General features: G+C 48.8%; 1 protein-coding gene across 2 annotated transcripts; it reads left to right on the top strand.

Annotated features, from left to right (window-relative positions):
• The first annotated feature begins 54 nt into the window (after positions 1-54).
• Positions 55-16,261, top strand: ECH1 (enoyl-CoA hydratase 1). Of its 2 annotated transcripts, none has more exons than XM_087939327.1 (10): positions 55-126; positions 3,919-4,123; positions 5,649-5,737; positions 8,181-8,305; positions 8,389-8,437; positions 9,866-9,930; positions 11,766-11,836; positions 12,873-12,944; positions 14,071-14,221; positions 15,855-16,261. In XM_087939327.1, the coding sequence occupies exons 2-10, from the start codon at positions 3,960-3,962 to the stop codon at positions 15,957-15,959; spliced, it is 891 nt and encodes a 296-aa protein (XP_087795453.1). In that variant the 5' UTR covers positions 55-126; positions 3,919-3,959; the 3' UTR covers positions 15,960-16,261. The 2 variants fall into 2 exon arrangements, with proteins under 2 accessions (XP_087795453.1, XP_026571208.1); XM_026715423.2 differs by having other exon boundaries at positions 110-192.
• Positions 16,262-17,018: the final 757 nt, after the last annotated feature.

Raw genomic sequence — 17,018 nt, 5'->3', positions numbered from 1 at the left:
CACGAGGGGGCGGGCAAGGGCGCCTTAAGCTCTCCGGCTGTAGAGGCGGGGAGAGCGGAAACGGCGCCTCCCTCCGGAGATGAAGGACGAGAGGCCTGTCTAGCCCATCCACTCACTGGTACTGCGGTAGGAGAGCGGAGACAGTTATGGCGGTGGTGGCGTCGGGGGTCCTCGGGGGGCTGCTCCGGAGGCGTGAGTGGGCTGTCTCTCCTCCCCCCGTCCCTCCCTGCTCGTTCCCTCCGCTCCCCCCGGGGTCCCATTGGCGGGGGGGCTTCTCTTGCTGAACCTCCCCCAAAACCCTCCTCCTGCCCCCCCAACCCCCTCTAACGCCTTGGACCTCAGTGCCCATCATCCACAGCCGCCTGGGGAGAAGCCAACTTGCTCTGTAGGGAGGCCTGCACAGCTTGCCAGGGGTTGAGGGGAGTGGGGGAGAAAACAGATAAACGAATAACAGATAATCGAGTTGGAAGGGCTCTTGTAGGTCATCTAGTCCAACCCCCCCCACACCATTTCTGACAGATGTCCAGTCTCTTCTTGAAAGTCTCAAGTGATGCCCCCCTCCTCCCCTCCCCACCTCTCGCATCTTGGGGTGGGGGGGACAGTGGGAAAGGTGTGGGGGGGTGTCCCGGTCCGTTGCCCTCTGTGCAAGCCATGTTGGCTTGCTCCTTTTTTCTCCTAACCCCCCACCCCCAAATCCCCAGCGTGGGTCTTTGAGAAGGGGTCCTCCTCTCTCCAGGTAGTCTTCGACTTACAGCGGTTTCATTTAGGGACCGTTTTCCAGGAGCGTCATGGCACTGCCAAAAAAAAAGAGGTTGTAGGGGGGGAAAACATATGCATGCCTTTGCAGCCTCCCCCCACGGTCGAAATTCAGACTGCTTGGCCACTGATACCAATTTACAACAGGATCACGCGGAGTCTCCCCATTTTACGACGGTCAGACCAACGAACTCCCAAACGGGGGAAGATGGATTCACTTCCAATGACCCTATGACTTAAGCATTAGAATAGGATAGAATTCTTTCTTGGCCAAGTGTGATAACTGGATAACTTCAGTGCTTTGCTTAACGACGGTGGGAAGAAAAGAAAAACCAGCCAAAACTCGCTTTTAACAAATGCCTTGTGGAAATGTTGGGGCTTGGTTGCAGTCGTAAACCGAGGACTGTCTGACCTGGCTGTTGGAACCCTCTGGATTTGCAGCCTTTTTGGAGCTGATGACCCCCCCCCCACACACACACGCATGCCCTTCTTCTCCGTCCTCCTTTTCCTGCCCCGTCCTGTTCTTCCCACCTTCATCATCATCATCATTTATTTATTTCGGCCTACAGTGCTTGCAACCTGCATCCCTCCCCGTTTGAGCAATCAGGCTGCTCTGCTTAATCTCTTTTGCCTGTGGTGGAATTGCAAAACCGGGACAGGACGGGCAGGTTGTTTTCCCAGGAAAAAAATTGCACCTTTGGACCTCGGGCGCCTACGAAGGGAGGGAGGCGGGGACTCTGAGTGGGTGGGTAGGCTTTTAAGAGCGGCCAGGGGCCTCCCTCCCCTGGGGTCTCCTCCTTTGCCCGAAACTCTTCATATTCTGCAAAGAAAATCCCCCTCCTTTTCAGCGGGGTTGCAAACCGATCTCTTGTGCAAGAATTTTAGAGTTAGGCTGAAGAGTTCTTGGGTTTCTAGCTTGCTACAGCAGCGATCACCAACTAGTGATCCGCAGAAAAAATATTTGTTATGTTGCACTAAATCAGGGGGTCCTCAAACTACGGCCCCTGGGCTGGATATATGCTGTCATGCCCCTGTTGGAGACTGAGTCAGAGGAGGAACAGCCGACAGGGAGTGGAAATGTGGCTGCGGAGGTTGTGGAGGAAGCTGGGGAAGGGCAGAGGCTGGCTGGATAGTCAGAGGAGGACCCAGGCTCATCCCCTCTCCATCCTAGGGCACACAGGGAGGAGAGGATAAGAGAGAAACACAAACAGCGTGGTCTATGGGGGAGGAAAGGGCCTTGATCCCCTTCATGGGCTGCAGCTGTCTTTTTGTGCAGGTCGGAGGGGGGCAGAAATTCCAACTTGGGGTCTGCTTCAGCCTCCTGGTCTGGGGCTTTGGGCGAAGGCTGGAGGGAAGGGCCACTGGTGGCGAAGAGCCAGAGGGCCTTGTTCCAGTGGGACTGCATCGTGGTCCGGAACTGGCTGACCCATCTCAGCCTGCTGAGCCTCCAGGTGCCGGGACCTGGCCTAGCACTCCCGCAGGTCTTCCCTCTGCTTGGAAAGCCTATGCCCCTAGTCCTCAATGAGGTGCTTCTGCTGAGCCGCCTCCTTGGTCAGATCTAATTTGAACTGAGCCAGCTGTTCAGCCAACTCTTTCTTCTGGGGCGCTGCTTAGCTCTGACAACTGCAACACTTCAGGGTTTCAGTGCCACTGGACTCACCAGGGAGTTAATTTGTTGGTTCTACAGTGAGAGAACCCGGTTTCTCGTCTTTGGCAGCTATAAGATGCCATACCTCTAAATCAGTCTTTCTCAGCTTGGGCAATCTTAAAACCTTGCCAAGGTTGAGAAACACAGGAGGAGGTTGCTTAACTGTTAATGATTCCTAGGTGTTGAATAATCCAGCGATAGAAAAGAAGTCAGGAGCCTCCCAAAGACACCAGAAGCACAGATAAGCAAGGACAACACAGGATAAAGTCACATTTGCTCCCAGAAGCTGCCGCACTCAGCATGCATTTCTTTTAAACTCTCATTCCCAGGTGTGGCTAATGAAGGGAATCAGGGCCCTTTCCTCCCCCCCGTAAGCCATGCAACCCACGTTGCTCCATTCTCCATTCCTCCCTGCATGCCCTAGGATGAAGGGGAGGTGGGCTTGGGTCTTCATCTGAATTCCGTCTCCCTTGCTCTACCTCTCCTCTCCTCTGCCCTGCCAGACTTTGCCCTTCCCCAGTTTCCTCCCCAGCCAACGGAGCCACACTCCCACTCCGTCAGCTGTTCGTCTTCCTCCTTGGATTCAGACTCTGACAGGGGCATGACACGTATATTAATAGAAATCTTTATTGGCCAGGTATGATTGGATGCACAAGGAATTTGTCTTTGGTGCCACTGCTCTCCGTGTACATAAAAGAAAAGATACGTTAGTCAAGAGTCAAGAATCATCAGGTACAACACTGACTATATATCATGTGGGTTATAAATCCCATGACAGTTGAGCTGAAACTGCCCGCAATATTAGGGAAACTCCATCTCGTGTTTTACAGCAGTCTTCTTGTGGTGCGCCGGCAGCCAGTGCAGATGGAGGTATCGGACAGTGAGGACGAACCAGTCAGGGAATCTGGGTTGGACGAGGGTCCTGCATCTGATGCAGAGATGGGGCCAGGACCATCTGGGAGTGGAGTGTGGCCTTTGGAGCCTTCAGAGTCTGGCAGCAGCGAGGCAGAGGAACAAGGGGAGCCTGCTCCCAGTGTGCGTGTGCGCAGAGCTGCTCGAAGGCGAGAGAAGCTGAAGCAGAAGGGGCGACTTAGGAGTAAGGCTGAGAGGTGATTGGCCCCTCCCTTAAGGGATAAAAGTCAGACCTCAATGACGTACTCTTTGCAGGAAGCAAAGGAGTTCAATAGATTCCAAGTCCTCCTTGAAGCTCTGTGTACTTTGTTTTTTTCTGATACTGTTGTAACTACTTTGGAGACTTCTGTTTTTGGCAGCATTCCACAGCACTGACCGGCATGTGCTTCTCTTGGAGAACTGTTTAAGTTAGTTTTGGCTGTGAATGAAAATAATTCCCAGCGTTGCATTAAAATCCGTTTTGCTTTTAAAACAAGTTTGTGCTTAATTACGCTTGAGGAAGCCTGGGGCAGAAGAAGTCTGTTGAAACCAGTAGCTTGGCCCCCTGTTTCTCACTATCCATTCCCTCTGCCCCCACCCCCCCACCCCCCTCCAACTCCCAGATCTCGCCGTTCGTCCTGCTTCCTGTCACGGCTTCAGCATCATGGCCTCCAAAGCCCAGCAGCAACAACAGGCGCCACCCCAGCAGCAGCCCAATTCCGTGCCCACCTACGAGACCTTGAAGTTGGAACGGGTCCGCGAGAAGGTGCTGCACGTGGAGCTGAACCGCCCCGAGAAAAGGAATGCCATGAACATCGCCTTTTGGAGGTAAACGGGAAATCGGATTTCTAGGCGCCGCTGACGGAAGTTTGCAGGACCGGGGGAGGCCAGGCAGGAGAAACCTCAGCGACGATCTGGCCTGGCTTTGAACCCACAGTCCTTATCGTGCTCCAAGTACCCAAGCCGAAAACGAGATGCAGGTAGTCCTCGACTTATGATCGCAGTTGAGCCCAGAATTTTATGTTGCTATAAGTGAGAAGCGCGTGAAGTGAAGCTTGGCCCCTCTTTTGACGACGTTGGCTTGCTGCAGCGGTTCAGCGAATCCCTGCGGTTCTTCAGTTAGTGACACGGTCGTTAAGTGAATCGGTCTTCCCCATTGACTTGGCCCGTCAGAAGGTCACAAAACAGGGGATCAGTAACTCTGGGCGGCTGCAACTGTCGTAAAAATGAATCGGCGGTCAAGCATCCCAATGTAAATGTAGGTGACCATGTCGGTGCTGCAGCGGTCATACGTGTGAAAAATCTTATTTTCTGTCTCAAGTTAACAAGAGTTGGAAGAGACCCTGTAGGTCATCTAGTCCATCCCCTCCCCCCCCCCATGGTGGGATTCAAAATTTACTACTGGTTCTTTGGGGGTGGCTTGGTGGGTGTGATGTGGGTTGGTAGGCGTGGCTTGGTGGGCGTGTCAGGGGAAGGATATACGGCTAAATCCCCATTCCCTCCCCACCCCACTAACCTGCTTTCCGGGTCTGTTCTCCTGTGCATGGCAACCAAAGACCCAGCCGATCAGTTGGCACTTGGGAGGCAGAGAAGAGATCGGGTTGGTGGGGCCAGTCAGAGGTGGTTCTCCAAACTACTCAAAATTTCCGCTACCAGTTCTCTAGAACTGGCCCAAACCGGCTAAATATCGGCTCTGCACCCACCCACCTCTGGCCGCCGCCCAAGCAGGAGACCTACACCATTTCTGACAAATGGCAGTCCAATCTCTTCTTGGAAGCCTCCCGGGATGAGGGCAAGCTGTTTTATGACCAAATTGTCATACGTCCCTTTTTTTCAGTGCTGTTGTAACTGTGAACGGTCAGTAAATGAACTGTTGTAAGTTGAGGACTACCTGTACTCCTTTTAATTCGTGCGGATTAATCGGGGCAGCCTAAGGCATGGTTGCTCTGCCCCATTGGTCCTGGGGCCTCAGTCTCCCAGAAAAATGCCTTCGGTCACTAAATGTTTCAAGTATTCAAGTATTTGGATGCTTGACCACCGACTCACACTTATGATGGTCGCAGTGACCCGGGGGTCACGTGATTCCTCCCCTTTTTTGCCACCTTCAAAGTCAACAGGAAAGCCAGATTCGCTGAACGATGGGGGGTTACTGATTTTACAAATGAGGCAATATCGCCAAATCAAAGTCGTAGGGTGGGGCAAAACTCACCAAACGGATTTCTCGCTCAGCAACAGAAACATTGGGCTTGTTCGCGGCCGTAAGTCGAGGACCCGCCAGAATTTTTTTTTGGGGGGGGGGTAGCAGATCAAGTTTCCAACCTTCTCAGTCTAACGTGGTCTTCTCTTGTCACAGAGAGATGGTTGAATGCTTCAACAAGATTGGCCAGGACCCTGAGTGCCACGCAGTGGTGATATCGGGCGCTGGAAAAATGTTCACTTCAGGTAAGGAGGATGCAGGCATTGTGGCTGAGAATCCGCCTCCTTAGATCAGGAAAATCTAGCAAGGTGTTGTGATCTGCCGGCAACCTGAGGAGACAGCAGCAGAGTTGGACAGTCAGGGAGTCTGGGGAGGACTCGGACGAGGGTTCTGCATCCGATGCAGAGATGGGGCCAGGACCACCTGGGTGTTATGTGCTGACTCCGGAGCCTCCAGAATCTGTCAGCAGCGAGGCAGAGGAACAGCAGGAGCCTGTTCCCAATGTGTGCTTGTGCAGAGTTGCCAGAAGGCAAGAACAGTTAAGACAAAAGGGGCAACTCGGGATTAAGGCTTGGAGGTGATTGCCCTTCCCATAAGACATAAAGGAGGAGCCAAGGGACAGGAACCTTTGCAGGAAGCAACTTTGTTCATACTGGTCGGTTTGAAACCTGAAGCTCTGTGTTGAATTTGTGCTCTGTTTGGCCTTGTATAACTAATTGGCAATTTAGCCATTGGCAGCATTTCAAGGAAGATAAAGGTGTGTGCTTATCAGACCTATCCTGAAGGACTTTGGCAGACTTCCGTGGTACTGTTTACAAACTCTGTGAGACTCATTACGGGCTGTGAACGACTAAAATTCACAGCCATTGAAATAAAGGAAAAAGGGTTTTGGGACTAACGTGTGTTTGTTAGTGTCTCAATAAGCCTTGGTCAGAACACAAGGAGAGCTACCTGGGGTACACCTTTTGGGGGATCTTTCTCTTAGGCAGGGGTGGGATTCAAATTTTTAAAGATCCGGTTCTGTGGGCGTGGCTTAGTTGGCATGGCTTGGTGGTCATGTGACTGGGTGGACATGGCTTCATGGTCATGTTATTGACTGGGAGTGGCCAACTCAACATCACTCACATCGAGGCCCGCATCTCCTCACCTGGCCTCATGACTGGGGATGCTGCAACAGTCGTGTGAAAAATGGTGGTAAGTCACTTTTTTCAGTGCCATTGTAACTTTGAATGGTCCCTCCACACAAGCAAAGTACCAGCAAAGGAGGGGAGAAAAACTCCAGAGAAGCTCCTGAGACAGGAAGTTTAGTCCTGCCAAGAATGTAATAAGGGTTAACGGAGAGGCAGTTTCTGTAAGCAACACCAGAATGTTTCCTTCCTGCCTTTCTTACAGGATTAGGCCAGTAATTTCTTCTAACAACCGGTTCTCCGAACTGCTTAGAAGGTTAACAACCAGTTATAGCGAATAGGTGCAAACTGGTAGAATCCCACCCCTGGTCTTAGATAGGATTTCTGTCTACAAGGAGTATAAATCCTTCCTTTCCCCACCATCCAGTCAGAGCTGAAGAGGCTTCTTGGATGAGGACTACAGTTGCTCTGCCCCATTGTCCTAGGCCTTCAGTGTCCCAGAAAAATGCCTTTGGTCACAAAGTGTTTCAAGTCTTCACGTAGTCCTCAACTTACAACAGTTCGCTTAGTGACTGTTTGAACCTACAACGGCATCCCTGGTCCCACACTATTGTCTTTGTACTCTTATTTCTCCATGCCTTACAGAATGTGAGTACTTTAATACCTTCAAAATACAGTCACTCAATTTTGCTCGTGCTGCTGAGTGAGCCCAATAAGTAGCAAAATCGGATGCAAAAAAGCTTTGAAGAAACCTCCAGGGCCCAATGATTTCCAGGTCCCACGTTTTGAAGCCTTGTTGTCAGGAGTTGAAGAATTCATTTAACAAATCACATAGCCCATGGTGGCTTATAGTTGTTGTGGTTCGCCGGTAGCCAGTGCAGACAGCAGCGGAGTCGGACAGAGAAGAAGAAAGGGGACCAGTCAGGGAGCCTGGAAAGGGCTCGGATGAGGGTCCTGTGTCTGATGTAGGGATGGGGCCAGGACCATCTGGGAGTGGGGTGCTGCTTTCGGAGCTTGGCAGCAGCGAAGCAAAGGACCCAGGGGAGCCTGTTCCCAGTGTGCGTGTGCGCAGAGCTGCTCGAAGGCGAGAACAGCTGAAGCAGAAGGGGCGACTCAGGAGTAAGGCTGGGAGATGATTGCCCCTCCCATAAGGGATAAAAGTCAGACCTCAATGACGTACTCTTTGCAGGAAGCAAAGTCGTTTGATAGATTCCGAATCCTCCTTGAAACTCTGTGTACTTTGTGGTTTTTGTCTGGTACTTCGGTTGGTTTCTGTTATAATTAATTTGGATACTTCTGTTTTTGGCCGCATCCCACAGCACTGAAAGGCATGTGGTTATCTTGGGGAACTGTTTAAGATTAGTTCTGGCTGAAAATGAAAGTAATTCCCAGCGTTGCATTAAAATGGATTTTGCTTTTAAAACAAATTGGTGTTTCATCCTGGGTCAGAACAATAGTCAGCTGAGGGCCGCCAGGTAAACGTGGCTTAGAGTGGATGGGCAGGTGTCCAGTGGCTGAGCTAGAGCCACTCCTATTGTTCTCCATCCCTGCCCTTCCACAGGTATCGACCTCATGGAGATGGGCAGCGTTTTCCTGATGGCAGAAGGTGACGACGTGGCCCGGAAAGCTTGGAACATCCGCAAGAAGATCCGAGACTACCAAGAATCCTTCACAGTCCTGGAGAAGGTGCCTGGGTTGAGGGACCAGGGTTGGGCTGGTGTGCCGGAAAACCGCTTCCGTCCGCGCTTAATGGCGTCTCTGCTTTTCAGTGTCCCAAACCCATCGTTGTGGCCGTTCACGGGGCCTGCATCGGAGGAGGTGAGCCCCATAAGTAACTTGTAGTGGCTTTGGTTCCTGGAACTGGTTGCATGGGTGGGCAGAAGAAACAACCAAACTCCAAATTCTGCCTGTTTGAACGACGGGAGCTAAACAGTACGATGGTGCTCTTTTTTGATCAAACTGGCTACATAACTCAAGCGTTTCTTAACCTTGGCAATTTTGAATGTTTCCAATTTGTCATAAGAAAGAGAAGAGGAAAAAAAAAAGACTTGAGAAATTTAGAAGCACATTTCAACCTTATTGTCAGCATTCCAGCAACCCTCCATTCTGTCCTAGAATGACATCTTCTCAATGGTTCCTTTTTTATTTGGATAGTAACTGGCACAACTGGGGAATCCCTGGGGAATCTGAAAGTTCTGGACTTCCTTGCAATAAGTAAAAACTACAAAATCCACTCCCTGCACCCATCATTGCATCACACGCCCCAATCACCATCCGTCCCAAGTTAAGACTTCCTCTCACTTATGTGCAACACAACATGACCTTGAATCAGAAAAAGAATGTTATTATGTCTAACTAGATATACTCCAATAAATTCCCCCCTCCCACTTTTCCCAGGCTCAAATGTGACAGTTTGGGAGCATCTGATCTCAATATGGCTTCCAAAGCTGGCACTTATCTTTAAAAAGATGGTAGCTAAGCACTGAAGCTTTGCCAGTGGAAAACTTTAATTGGAGAACGTGATGGATGACACCTGGCCTGTGTAGGTGCTTAATTGGAGAAACTGATTTATGGCACACCCAAGGGGGAGGGGGGAAACAGGGTCACAGGGGACTGTAATTACGTATGCCAGAATTGGCTTCATACAGGTCACACCAGTATGTCGCTCCTAATGAATTCTTTTGAAGTTTTTTGAAGCTTGGCTCAAGGCTCATGATTTAATGAGGGCGATTGCTGGAATCCTGACAGCAGATTCAAATTCTGGGAGTTTGAAGTCCGCAGGTCTTGTGGCCAAGGTTGAGAAACACAGCAAGGAAGGAGTGATATTTAACTAGCCGATAACCCGGCGTTGGCCTGGGTATTTATTTATGGGCTGTCCTCCCTCCTTCCATTAACGTCTCCGTAATTCCCGAAGAGGCGATGGCAAGAGCAACTTCTCCCAGAGCTCTGATTTCAGCGACAATTACATTAGTTAAAAATGCCCCCAGAAGCGTCAAGAAATGCCGTCTCGTATGATCTGCTTGACGTACGCTGTGTAAGTCTCGTAGTGGTGCAGCCAGGCCCCTTTATAACCACCCCCTTGTGGAGTACCATGAAGCCGTTACCATATCAACTCCATTGCGCTGTAGACTGAATCTTCAGAGAACACACACCCCGAGGGGTGTTAGCAGTGGTGGGATTCTACCGGTTCGGGTGAAGATGGGGGAGGAAGGTGGAAAATAGACTCTGGCACTTGTTCCTTTTTAGGTGTGGATCTCATTTCGGCCTGCGATATTCGCTACTGCACGCAAGACGCTTGGTTCCAGGTGAAGGTGGGTTTGCCGTGATGCAGTTTTACTCAAGATATGCCTAATTAATAAGCACCAGCGATGCTAAGAAGGCACAGGTATACAGGCAGTCCTTGATTTACGACCACAATGTCAGTGGGGATTCTGTCCTGGTCAGGGGTAGGTCGCATGGCATTGGATGCCAGCACCAGTTGCACCATCGGATTCGGGATAATATCAGCATTTCAGAAAGCCAACCAATAACTCGGAGACAAACATCTTCTCAAAAGTTCTGTTTATTTGGATAGTAACCTGGCATATCTGGGGAATCCCGAATCGAAAAGTTCCGAGATTCCTTGCAATAAGGAAAAACTACAAATCCACCCCCTGCACCCCTCATGGCATCACATGCGCCAATTGCCATCCGTCCCAGCTTGAGACGTTCTCTCACCCAGGTGCAGAGATAACATGACCTTGACTTAGAAGAAGAATGCTATTATGTCTAATCACTTACACTCCAAGATATTCCCCCCTCCCATTTTCCCAGGCTCAAGAATGTGGAAGCGTCTGGTGTCAATATAGCTTCCAAAGCTGACACACAATTGAGCCCAAAGCTTCTGTTGCTATAAGCAAAACGTGAATTTTTTCCCATTTTGCAACCTTTCTTGCCACCATCATGAAGTGAATCACTGCAATTGTTAAGTTAGTGACGCAGTTGTTAAAGAGAATCCGGATTCCCCTCCGTTGACTTTGCCCGTCAGAAGGCCACAAAAGGGAATCACATGACCTTGGAGAGACACAGCGACGGTCATAAGTACGAACCAGTTGCCCAGTGTCTGAATTTTGATCACGTGACCGTGGGGGTGGCAGCCAAGGTCGTAAGTGGGAAAAACGGTCATAAATCCCCTTTTTCAGTGCTGCTGTAACTTTGAACGGTCACGAAATGAACTGTTGTAAGTCGAGGACAACCTGTATTCAGGTGTGTGATTCTGCCGGTTCGGACCGGTTTGGGAGAAATGGTAGTTCCAGCGATCAGCTGCCTGTATTGCCTTGCTCGGTCTGTCACTTTGTGTTGCTCTTTTGCTTCTTGTACACACAAACTTGTGTGTCATGCCCCTGTTGGAGACTGATTCTGAGGGAGAGGAGGAACAGCCAACAGGGAGTGGAAGTGTGGCTCCGGAGGTTGTGGAGGAAACTGGGGAAGGGCAGAGGCTGGCGGGGCAGTCAGAGGAAGACCCAGGCTCATCCCCTCTCCATCCTAGGGCACGCAGGAAGGAGAGGATAAGGAAGAGACGTGGTCTCTCCCACGTGGCTGGGAGGAGAGGGCCTTGATCCTCTTCATGGGCTGCAGCTGTGACAACTGGTTAAAAGGACGGACATGCGTATGGGCCAATGCTGGAAACAAAGCATGGAAATATCTCTAGTCTCTCGTTCCTCTCTGAGTTTGGCGTCCTTCCCAGTGTGTGTTCCGATATTTGTGGATGTCTTCAAGCCCTTATCTTGCCTGGTTCCCTTAATTGCTTCAGTGCGGTTTGTGTTGTTTTTACTCGTTTTTATAATTTATAGGCATTTTTAGTTTCGTAACTGCTTGTGCGGGAGGTTTTTGTCTTTAGTCAAGGATATTTGGAGCTTGGAAGCAAAGTGAAGGAATAAAAGGGGCTTCACCTGTTTTTGTGACTGTGTTTATTTTGTATCCCACCCTGGGTCATCACAGTGTGCACAAAAACACGTAGGTTTATTCCAGGCCATAGGCATTGGAAAGTGCCACCCAAGTACTGTAAGGCCCGGGGTGTGGGGTCAGGATACATCAGTGGCCATATCACTCTTTGGAGTAAATCTCAGTGGATGAACGACCTTCTCCTTTTGTCTCCTTTCTTCAGGAAGTAGATGTTGGGCTAGCAGCCGACGTTGGCACATTGCAGCGTTTGCCACGCATCATTGGAAATCGGAGGTGAGGGCTTCGCTTCCTGTTGGCTCGGCGTTCTTCCTGGTCTTGCACGACAGGAACCGCGGCTTCCCCTACTTTGGAAAGTGGCCCTTGGAATTTTTTTCTGGCCTAAAGGAGCTGTTCCAACCTAGGCTTCACAAAATCACAAAGCAGACTTCTTGTCCCGACAAAACCCTTTTTTATTAGGCTAATGTGAATTCCTATCACTCACATCCAGCAAAATCCCGTCAAACAGTCTTTCAAGGGTGAATTTATAACCACAGATCTTATCAGGCTTGGAGAGCTGCCAGGCCAATGGCTTCCAAGCGCAACGCTGTACAAGAAAATACTTGAATCTCTTGAGAGTCACGAACAAATCTTCACACTAATTAAACGAAGTAATTGTCTCCTGCAAACACCACTCCCCTTTTGCTCCTCTATATTCCCTGTGGGAGGGGCCATTCACTGTCAACCTGTGCCTTTACTCCCGAGTCGATCCTTGTTCCTTCATTGTTCCCTTCTCCTGGCAGCTCTGTGCATGTGGACACTGGGAACAGGCTCCAGCTGTTCTTCTGGCCTACTGATCTCCGACTCTGAAGGCAGCTGATGACTGTCGGACGGCCCTTCCCAACAGAGTCACAAGCATTGTCTTCCGACTCTGTTGCAGAGTAAAATAAGGCAATGAACATCAAACTACAACTTTTTGCTTTTTCATCATCATAATACGAACCAGCCATTTCTATAAAGATCTATCAATCTAATCTGTAAAACCTAAAATCAAAGTTTCGTTCTTTTCCGCTTCGAGCAGGAAATTCAGAAGTGGTTTCCATGTGGAAACAAAGAGTACTTATGTTCTTTTCTTTAATCAAAGTGGTCAATTTTGCCATCCATCAACTTATGTAATCGTTCGTCCATGCTAGGAATTGAAGTGTCCTTTCATTTTTGTGCATACAGTAATCCTGCTGCTGTCAACATATAAACCAAGTTCCAGTTTTTCCCCCCAGTTCTTTTTCCATTAGGGGTGACTGAGTTCTCTCTAATGCCCTGTTTCTCTTTCCAGCCTAGTGAACGAGTTGGCTTTCACTGCCAGAAAGCTGATGGCTCCAGAAGCGGAGAGCTGCGGCCTTGTCAGGTGGGTCAGTCTTGAAGCCGAGGCTGGGGGCTGCGGAAGTTTCTCAGTCTTGAGGTTTCTACTCACACAGCCCCCTTGTCAGAACCAGCTCGCTGATTTCCCATCTCGTTGAGGCAGGAAACCAGAAAATATCTTCTCAGATAGAATGAAATGGGTTAGCCTCCATCTTTTAAAAAACGAAACCCTAAATATTATCAGGGTCTTCCTTGCCCAGTTGCAAAAGATCCTCATGTCAGCATTCCAGCGAACGTCCACTCTAACCAATAACTCTGAGACAGACATTTTCTCAAAAGTTCCTTTTTTTGGATTGTAACTGGTACAACTGGGGAATCCTGAATCTGAAAGTTCTGGGCTTCTTTGCAATAAGTAAAAATTACAAATCCACCCCCTGCACCCCTTGTGTCATCACATGCTCCAATCACCATCCGTCCCAACTTGAGACGTTCTCTCAACCAGGTGCAGAAATAACATGACCTTGAATTAGAAAAAGAATGTTGTTATGTCTAACTACATACACTCTAATAAATTCCCCCCTCCCACTTTCCTAGGCTCAAAATGTGGTCGCATGGGAGCATCTGGTCTCAATATGGCTTCCAAAGCTGACACCTCACCTCCTCCCATTGAGCTCAATCCATATGTTTTCATGGAGGCATCCCCAGAACTGTTTGCTTTTCATTCTCCCACGATTGTCTGGTGTTTCCTATCTTTTCTGGAGATGATTTCCTGGCTGGTTTTTTTTTTTCATCCAGGAACTAAGCAGGTTAAGCTTTCAAGACCAGGCAAGGTTGAGTGAAGGCTATCTTCTTCTCAACATCTGCAACCAGGGGGTGTGTATTAATTCCATCAGCTTTGGTGGCTGGGAAATTCTGGGAGTTGAAGTCTACCCCTCTTAAAAGTTGCTAAATTTGAGAAACAATGAGCTACAGTCGATTGTCGAGCAAGGTTGTAACGTTTTTCTCCCAACTTCCCTTGAACTGAAAAAGAAAAAGGAGGATTGGCTGGCGCCTAATGCAACCATTCCCTACCTGGGGCCTTTAAAGTTTATTAGAACATTCCCTCAAATCCAAGGCTCGGGCTGGAGGAAGCTGCCCAAAATCTCAGAAATTCTTCTGCCTTCCTTTCCCAGCCGGGTGTTCCGAGATCGAGAGACGATGCTGCAGAGTGCCTTTGATTTGGCCACCGAAATTGCCAGCAAGAGCCCGCTCGCAGTTCAGGGGACAAAAATTAACCTTGTTTACTCCAGAGACCATTCGGTGCCTGAAAGCTTGAAATACATGGTGAGTGGTGGGTCTTCTTAATAGGTGCAGTTTGTGGAGGGAGGTGTTTGGGCCAGAGTGGAGAAGAGAATAGTTGGGAGGGACCCCGAGGGTCTTCTAGATCCTTCCAACTCTGTTGTTCTGTACCATTCTGTTCTATATACTAGCTGATAACCCGGCCTTGCCCAGGTATTTAATTATCCCAATCCTGTATTAGACAGGAAAACCCTGTAGTCAGGACTCACGCTGTTGTACAGCCTCTCACGCAGCGTCGCAATTCTTCTATTCCTCCACAAGAGGGAGCCCCCTTGTGGAGTACTGTGAAGCCGTTACCATGGCAAGTCCACTGTGCTGTACAGTAGAAGCCATTTTAAGGTGCGCGCGCACACACACACACGCACACACACACACACACGAGGGGTATTAGGGGTGTCTTAACCTCACAGTATTTGTTTCCAGAAAGTAAGTCATCTGTGTACCAAGTTTGGTTAAAATTGCTTGAGGCATTCCAGATTTATGCTCGAACATACACACACACACCTCTGTTTTTATAATAAATATATAATATAATAAAAAATAGAATATGAAATATATATATATAGTATAGAATCTTCTATTTTTTATTATATTTATTAAATATATTAATAAAAACACAAGATTTTATACTACTGTATATATATTCTACATTCTATCCTGTTCTGTTCCATTCTATTCTAATTATTATCCTATCCCATTCTCCATTCCATTCTACGCCTACACCTACTCTAAATACTTGCAGCGTGTTGCTGGAACCCATTCATTGGCCTTTCATTGTGTCTCCTTCATGGGGCTTGCAACTTGGTGCTTTTTTGCTAAAGCCAGAAGGAGCACTAAGTGTGACAGGCTGGTAGCAACGATCAGCACCTGCCTTGAAAGCCTGAGATTTGCAAAACACCAGGCAGCAATCAAAGTGGCTAGTTCTATTCAAAAATGCCCGTTTGTTAGAGAGAAAAAAAAGCCACCACAATAAAGCCTCTATAAGCCAATCCAAAAGATCAATAGTCATTGTGCAACCATCAAAGTACGGCAAAACTATCTCACCAGTATTTATGTTTGGTTCCTGTTTGCTTCCTGGCTTCAGTTCTTGGGGGACTGAGCAGGTCTTCATGTCAACTCATGAAATATTTCTCTGGTCTTTTAGAGTTGCCAACAGAGGGAAGCAGTGGAACAGCTTGCAAAAAACCGAAAGTGCATTCCATAAATGTTTTCAAAGATAGTAACTAGGCGACCAAAGTTTCTAACTGGAGAGCCTGATTGATGACTCTGAGCTATGGAGGTGTCCCATTGGAGGATATGAATTATAATACACCCAGAGGGGTAGGGGGAAAACCAGGGTTAAGGGTGACAATGAATGATGTGTCTCAGAGTTTGCTACACCCAGGCAGTGCTGACATGGTAATTCCCAATAAATCCTTTGGAAGTTTTGGAAGTTTGGATCGAGACTCAGGATTGAAATGGGGCTAAGGGCCAGAATCCTGATACTTCCCCCTCTGGCAGAAAGGTCAAGGGGGTTGGGGCTTTCCAGAGTCAGGAAGGAGGGCTGTTTTCCGGGGTGAGGGGAGAGAAAAAAAATTCTGTTTTTCTGACTCCTGCCTGCATTCTGACTCTCCTTCAGGCTGCCTGGAACATGAGCATGCTTCAAACGGAGGACATCATCAAGTCCGCCCAAGCTTTGATGGAGAAGAAGAGCCCCAAGGAGGTGGTCTATTCCAAATTGTAGGGGGCAACCTGTATCCAAAGCGAAGGGGCGACAAATACGGTGGCTTTGCAGAGACCAAGCCCGGATGCCAAGACGGCAGCATCCCCGTGCCTTTGAGTCACGCCCTGCCTGCCTGTTCCCTTCTGGTTCACCTGCTGATACTTTTGGGGGGCTGCAAAGCGAGACGCCCCCTTTGTAATGGTGGTGGTGGTGGTGGGGGTGTTTCCCTAAGCACTCAGGCTAACAGCTGAAGTGCCTATGAATGTAGATGCCGAAAAAGCTGATTTTTAAAAAACAAAAGATTAAATCCTGTTTTCATTGTAGGCCGTGGCCTGTTTTGGCTTTTTATTTTGTTGTTCTTACATCGGCTGCCGTTTCCCCCTCTCCCCCCAAAAGCCAAACCCCATGCTTAATATTTTTTTTTGCCTTTTAAGGATTTGGTTATGAATTTGCAAAGTGATGGAAGGTCAGCCGGAAAGTGAGGTACGAATACCACACTATAAAGCCTTAGTAAGACCACACCTAGAGTACTGCAGTTTTATTCACATTATAAAAAAGATGTTGAGGCTCTAGAAAAAGTACAAAGAGCAACCAGGATGATGAGGGGACTGGAGGCTAAAACCTACGATGAATGGTTGCAGGAACTGGGCTTGGCTAGTCTAGGGAAGAGAAGGACCAGGGGAGACAGGAGAGCAGCCTTCCAATATTTGAGGGGCTGCCCCAGAGAGGAGGAAGGGGGTCAAGCTGTTTTCAAAAGCGCCTGAAGTCCAGACAGGGAAGAATGCATGGAAACTGAACAAGGAGAGATTCAACCTGGAAATAAGGAGAAACTTTCTGACAGTGAGAACAATCAACCCATGGAACAGAAGTTGCCCTCGGAAGTTGTGGCAGCTTCATCACTTGAGACTTTCAAGAAGAGATTGGACTCCCATCTGTCAGAATATTTATAGTATATATATCTTCTCTGCCCCAGCCTCATCCTGCCCTCTCTCCCAGTTCACCGAGCTGCCCAGCCCAAGTTACCTTCCATAAAACTGTTAACTTGTTTAGTCAGGCATACCCAACCTCCCATTCTACGAA

The sequence above is a fragment of the Pseudonaja textilis genome, chromosome 10, assembly GCF_049901715.1.
Source record: "Pseudonaja textilis isolate UNSWEBS1 chromosome 10, rPseTex1.2, whole genome shotgun sequence".
Lineage (NCBI taxonomy): Eukaryota > Metazoa > Chordata > Lepidosauria > Squamata > Elapidae > Pseudonaja > Pseudonaja textilis.
Note: the sequence above shows the minus strand (reverse complement) of the source record. Positions and strands in the feature narration are given on the sequence as shown.

Coding starts and splice junctions, on each gene's coding strand:
- ECH1 (XM_026715423.2), top strand. CDS start 147: ATGGCGGTGGTGGCGTCGGGGGTCCTCGGGGGGCTGCTCCGGAGGC. Junction 4,124..5,648: donor ATGAACATCGCCTTTTGGAG/GTAAACGGGAAA, acceptor CTCTTGTCACAG/AGAGATGGTTGAATGCTTCA. Junction 8,306..8,388: donor CCTTCACAGTCCTGGAGAAG/GTGCCTGGGTTG, acceptor TCTGCTTTTCAG/TGTCCCAAACCCATCGTTGT.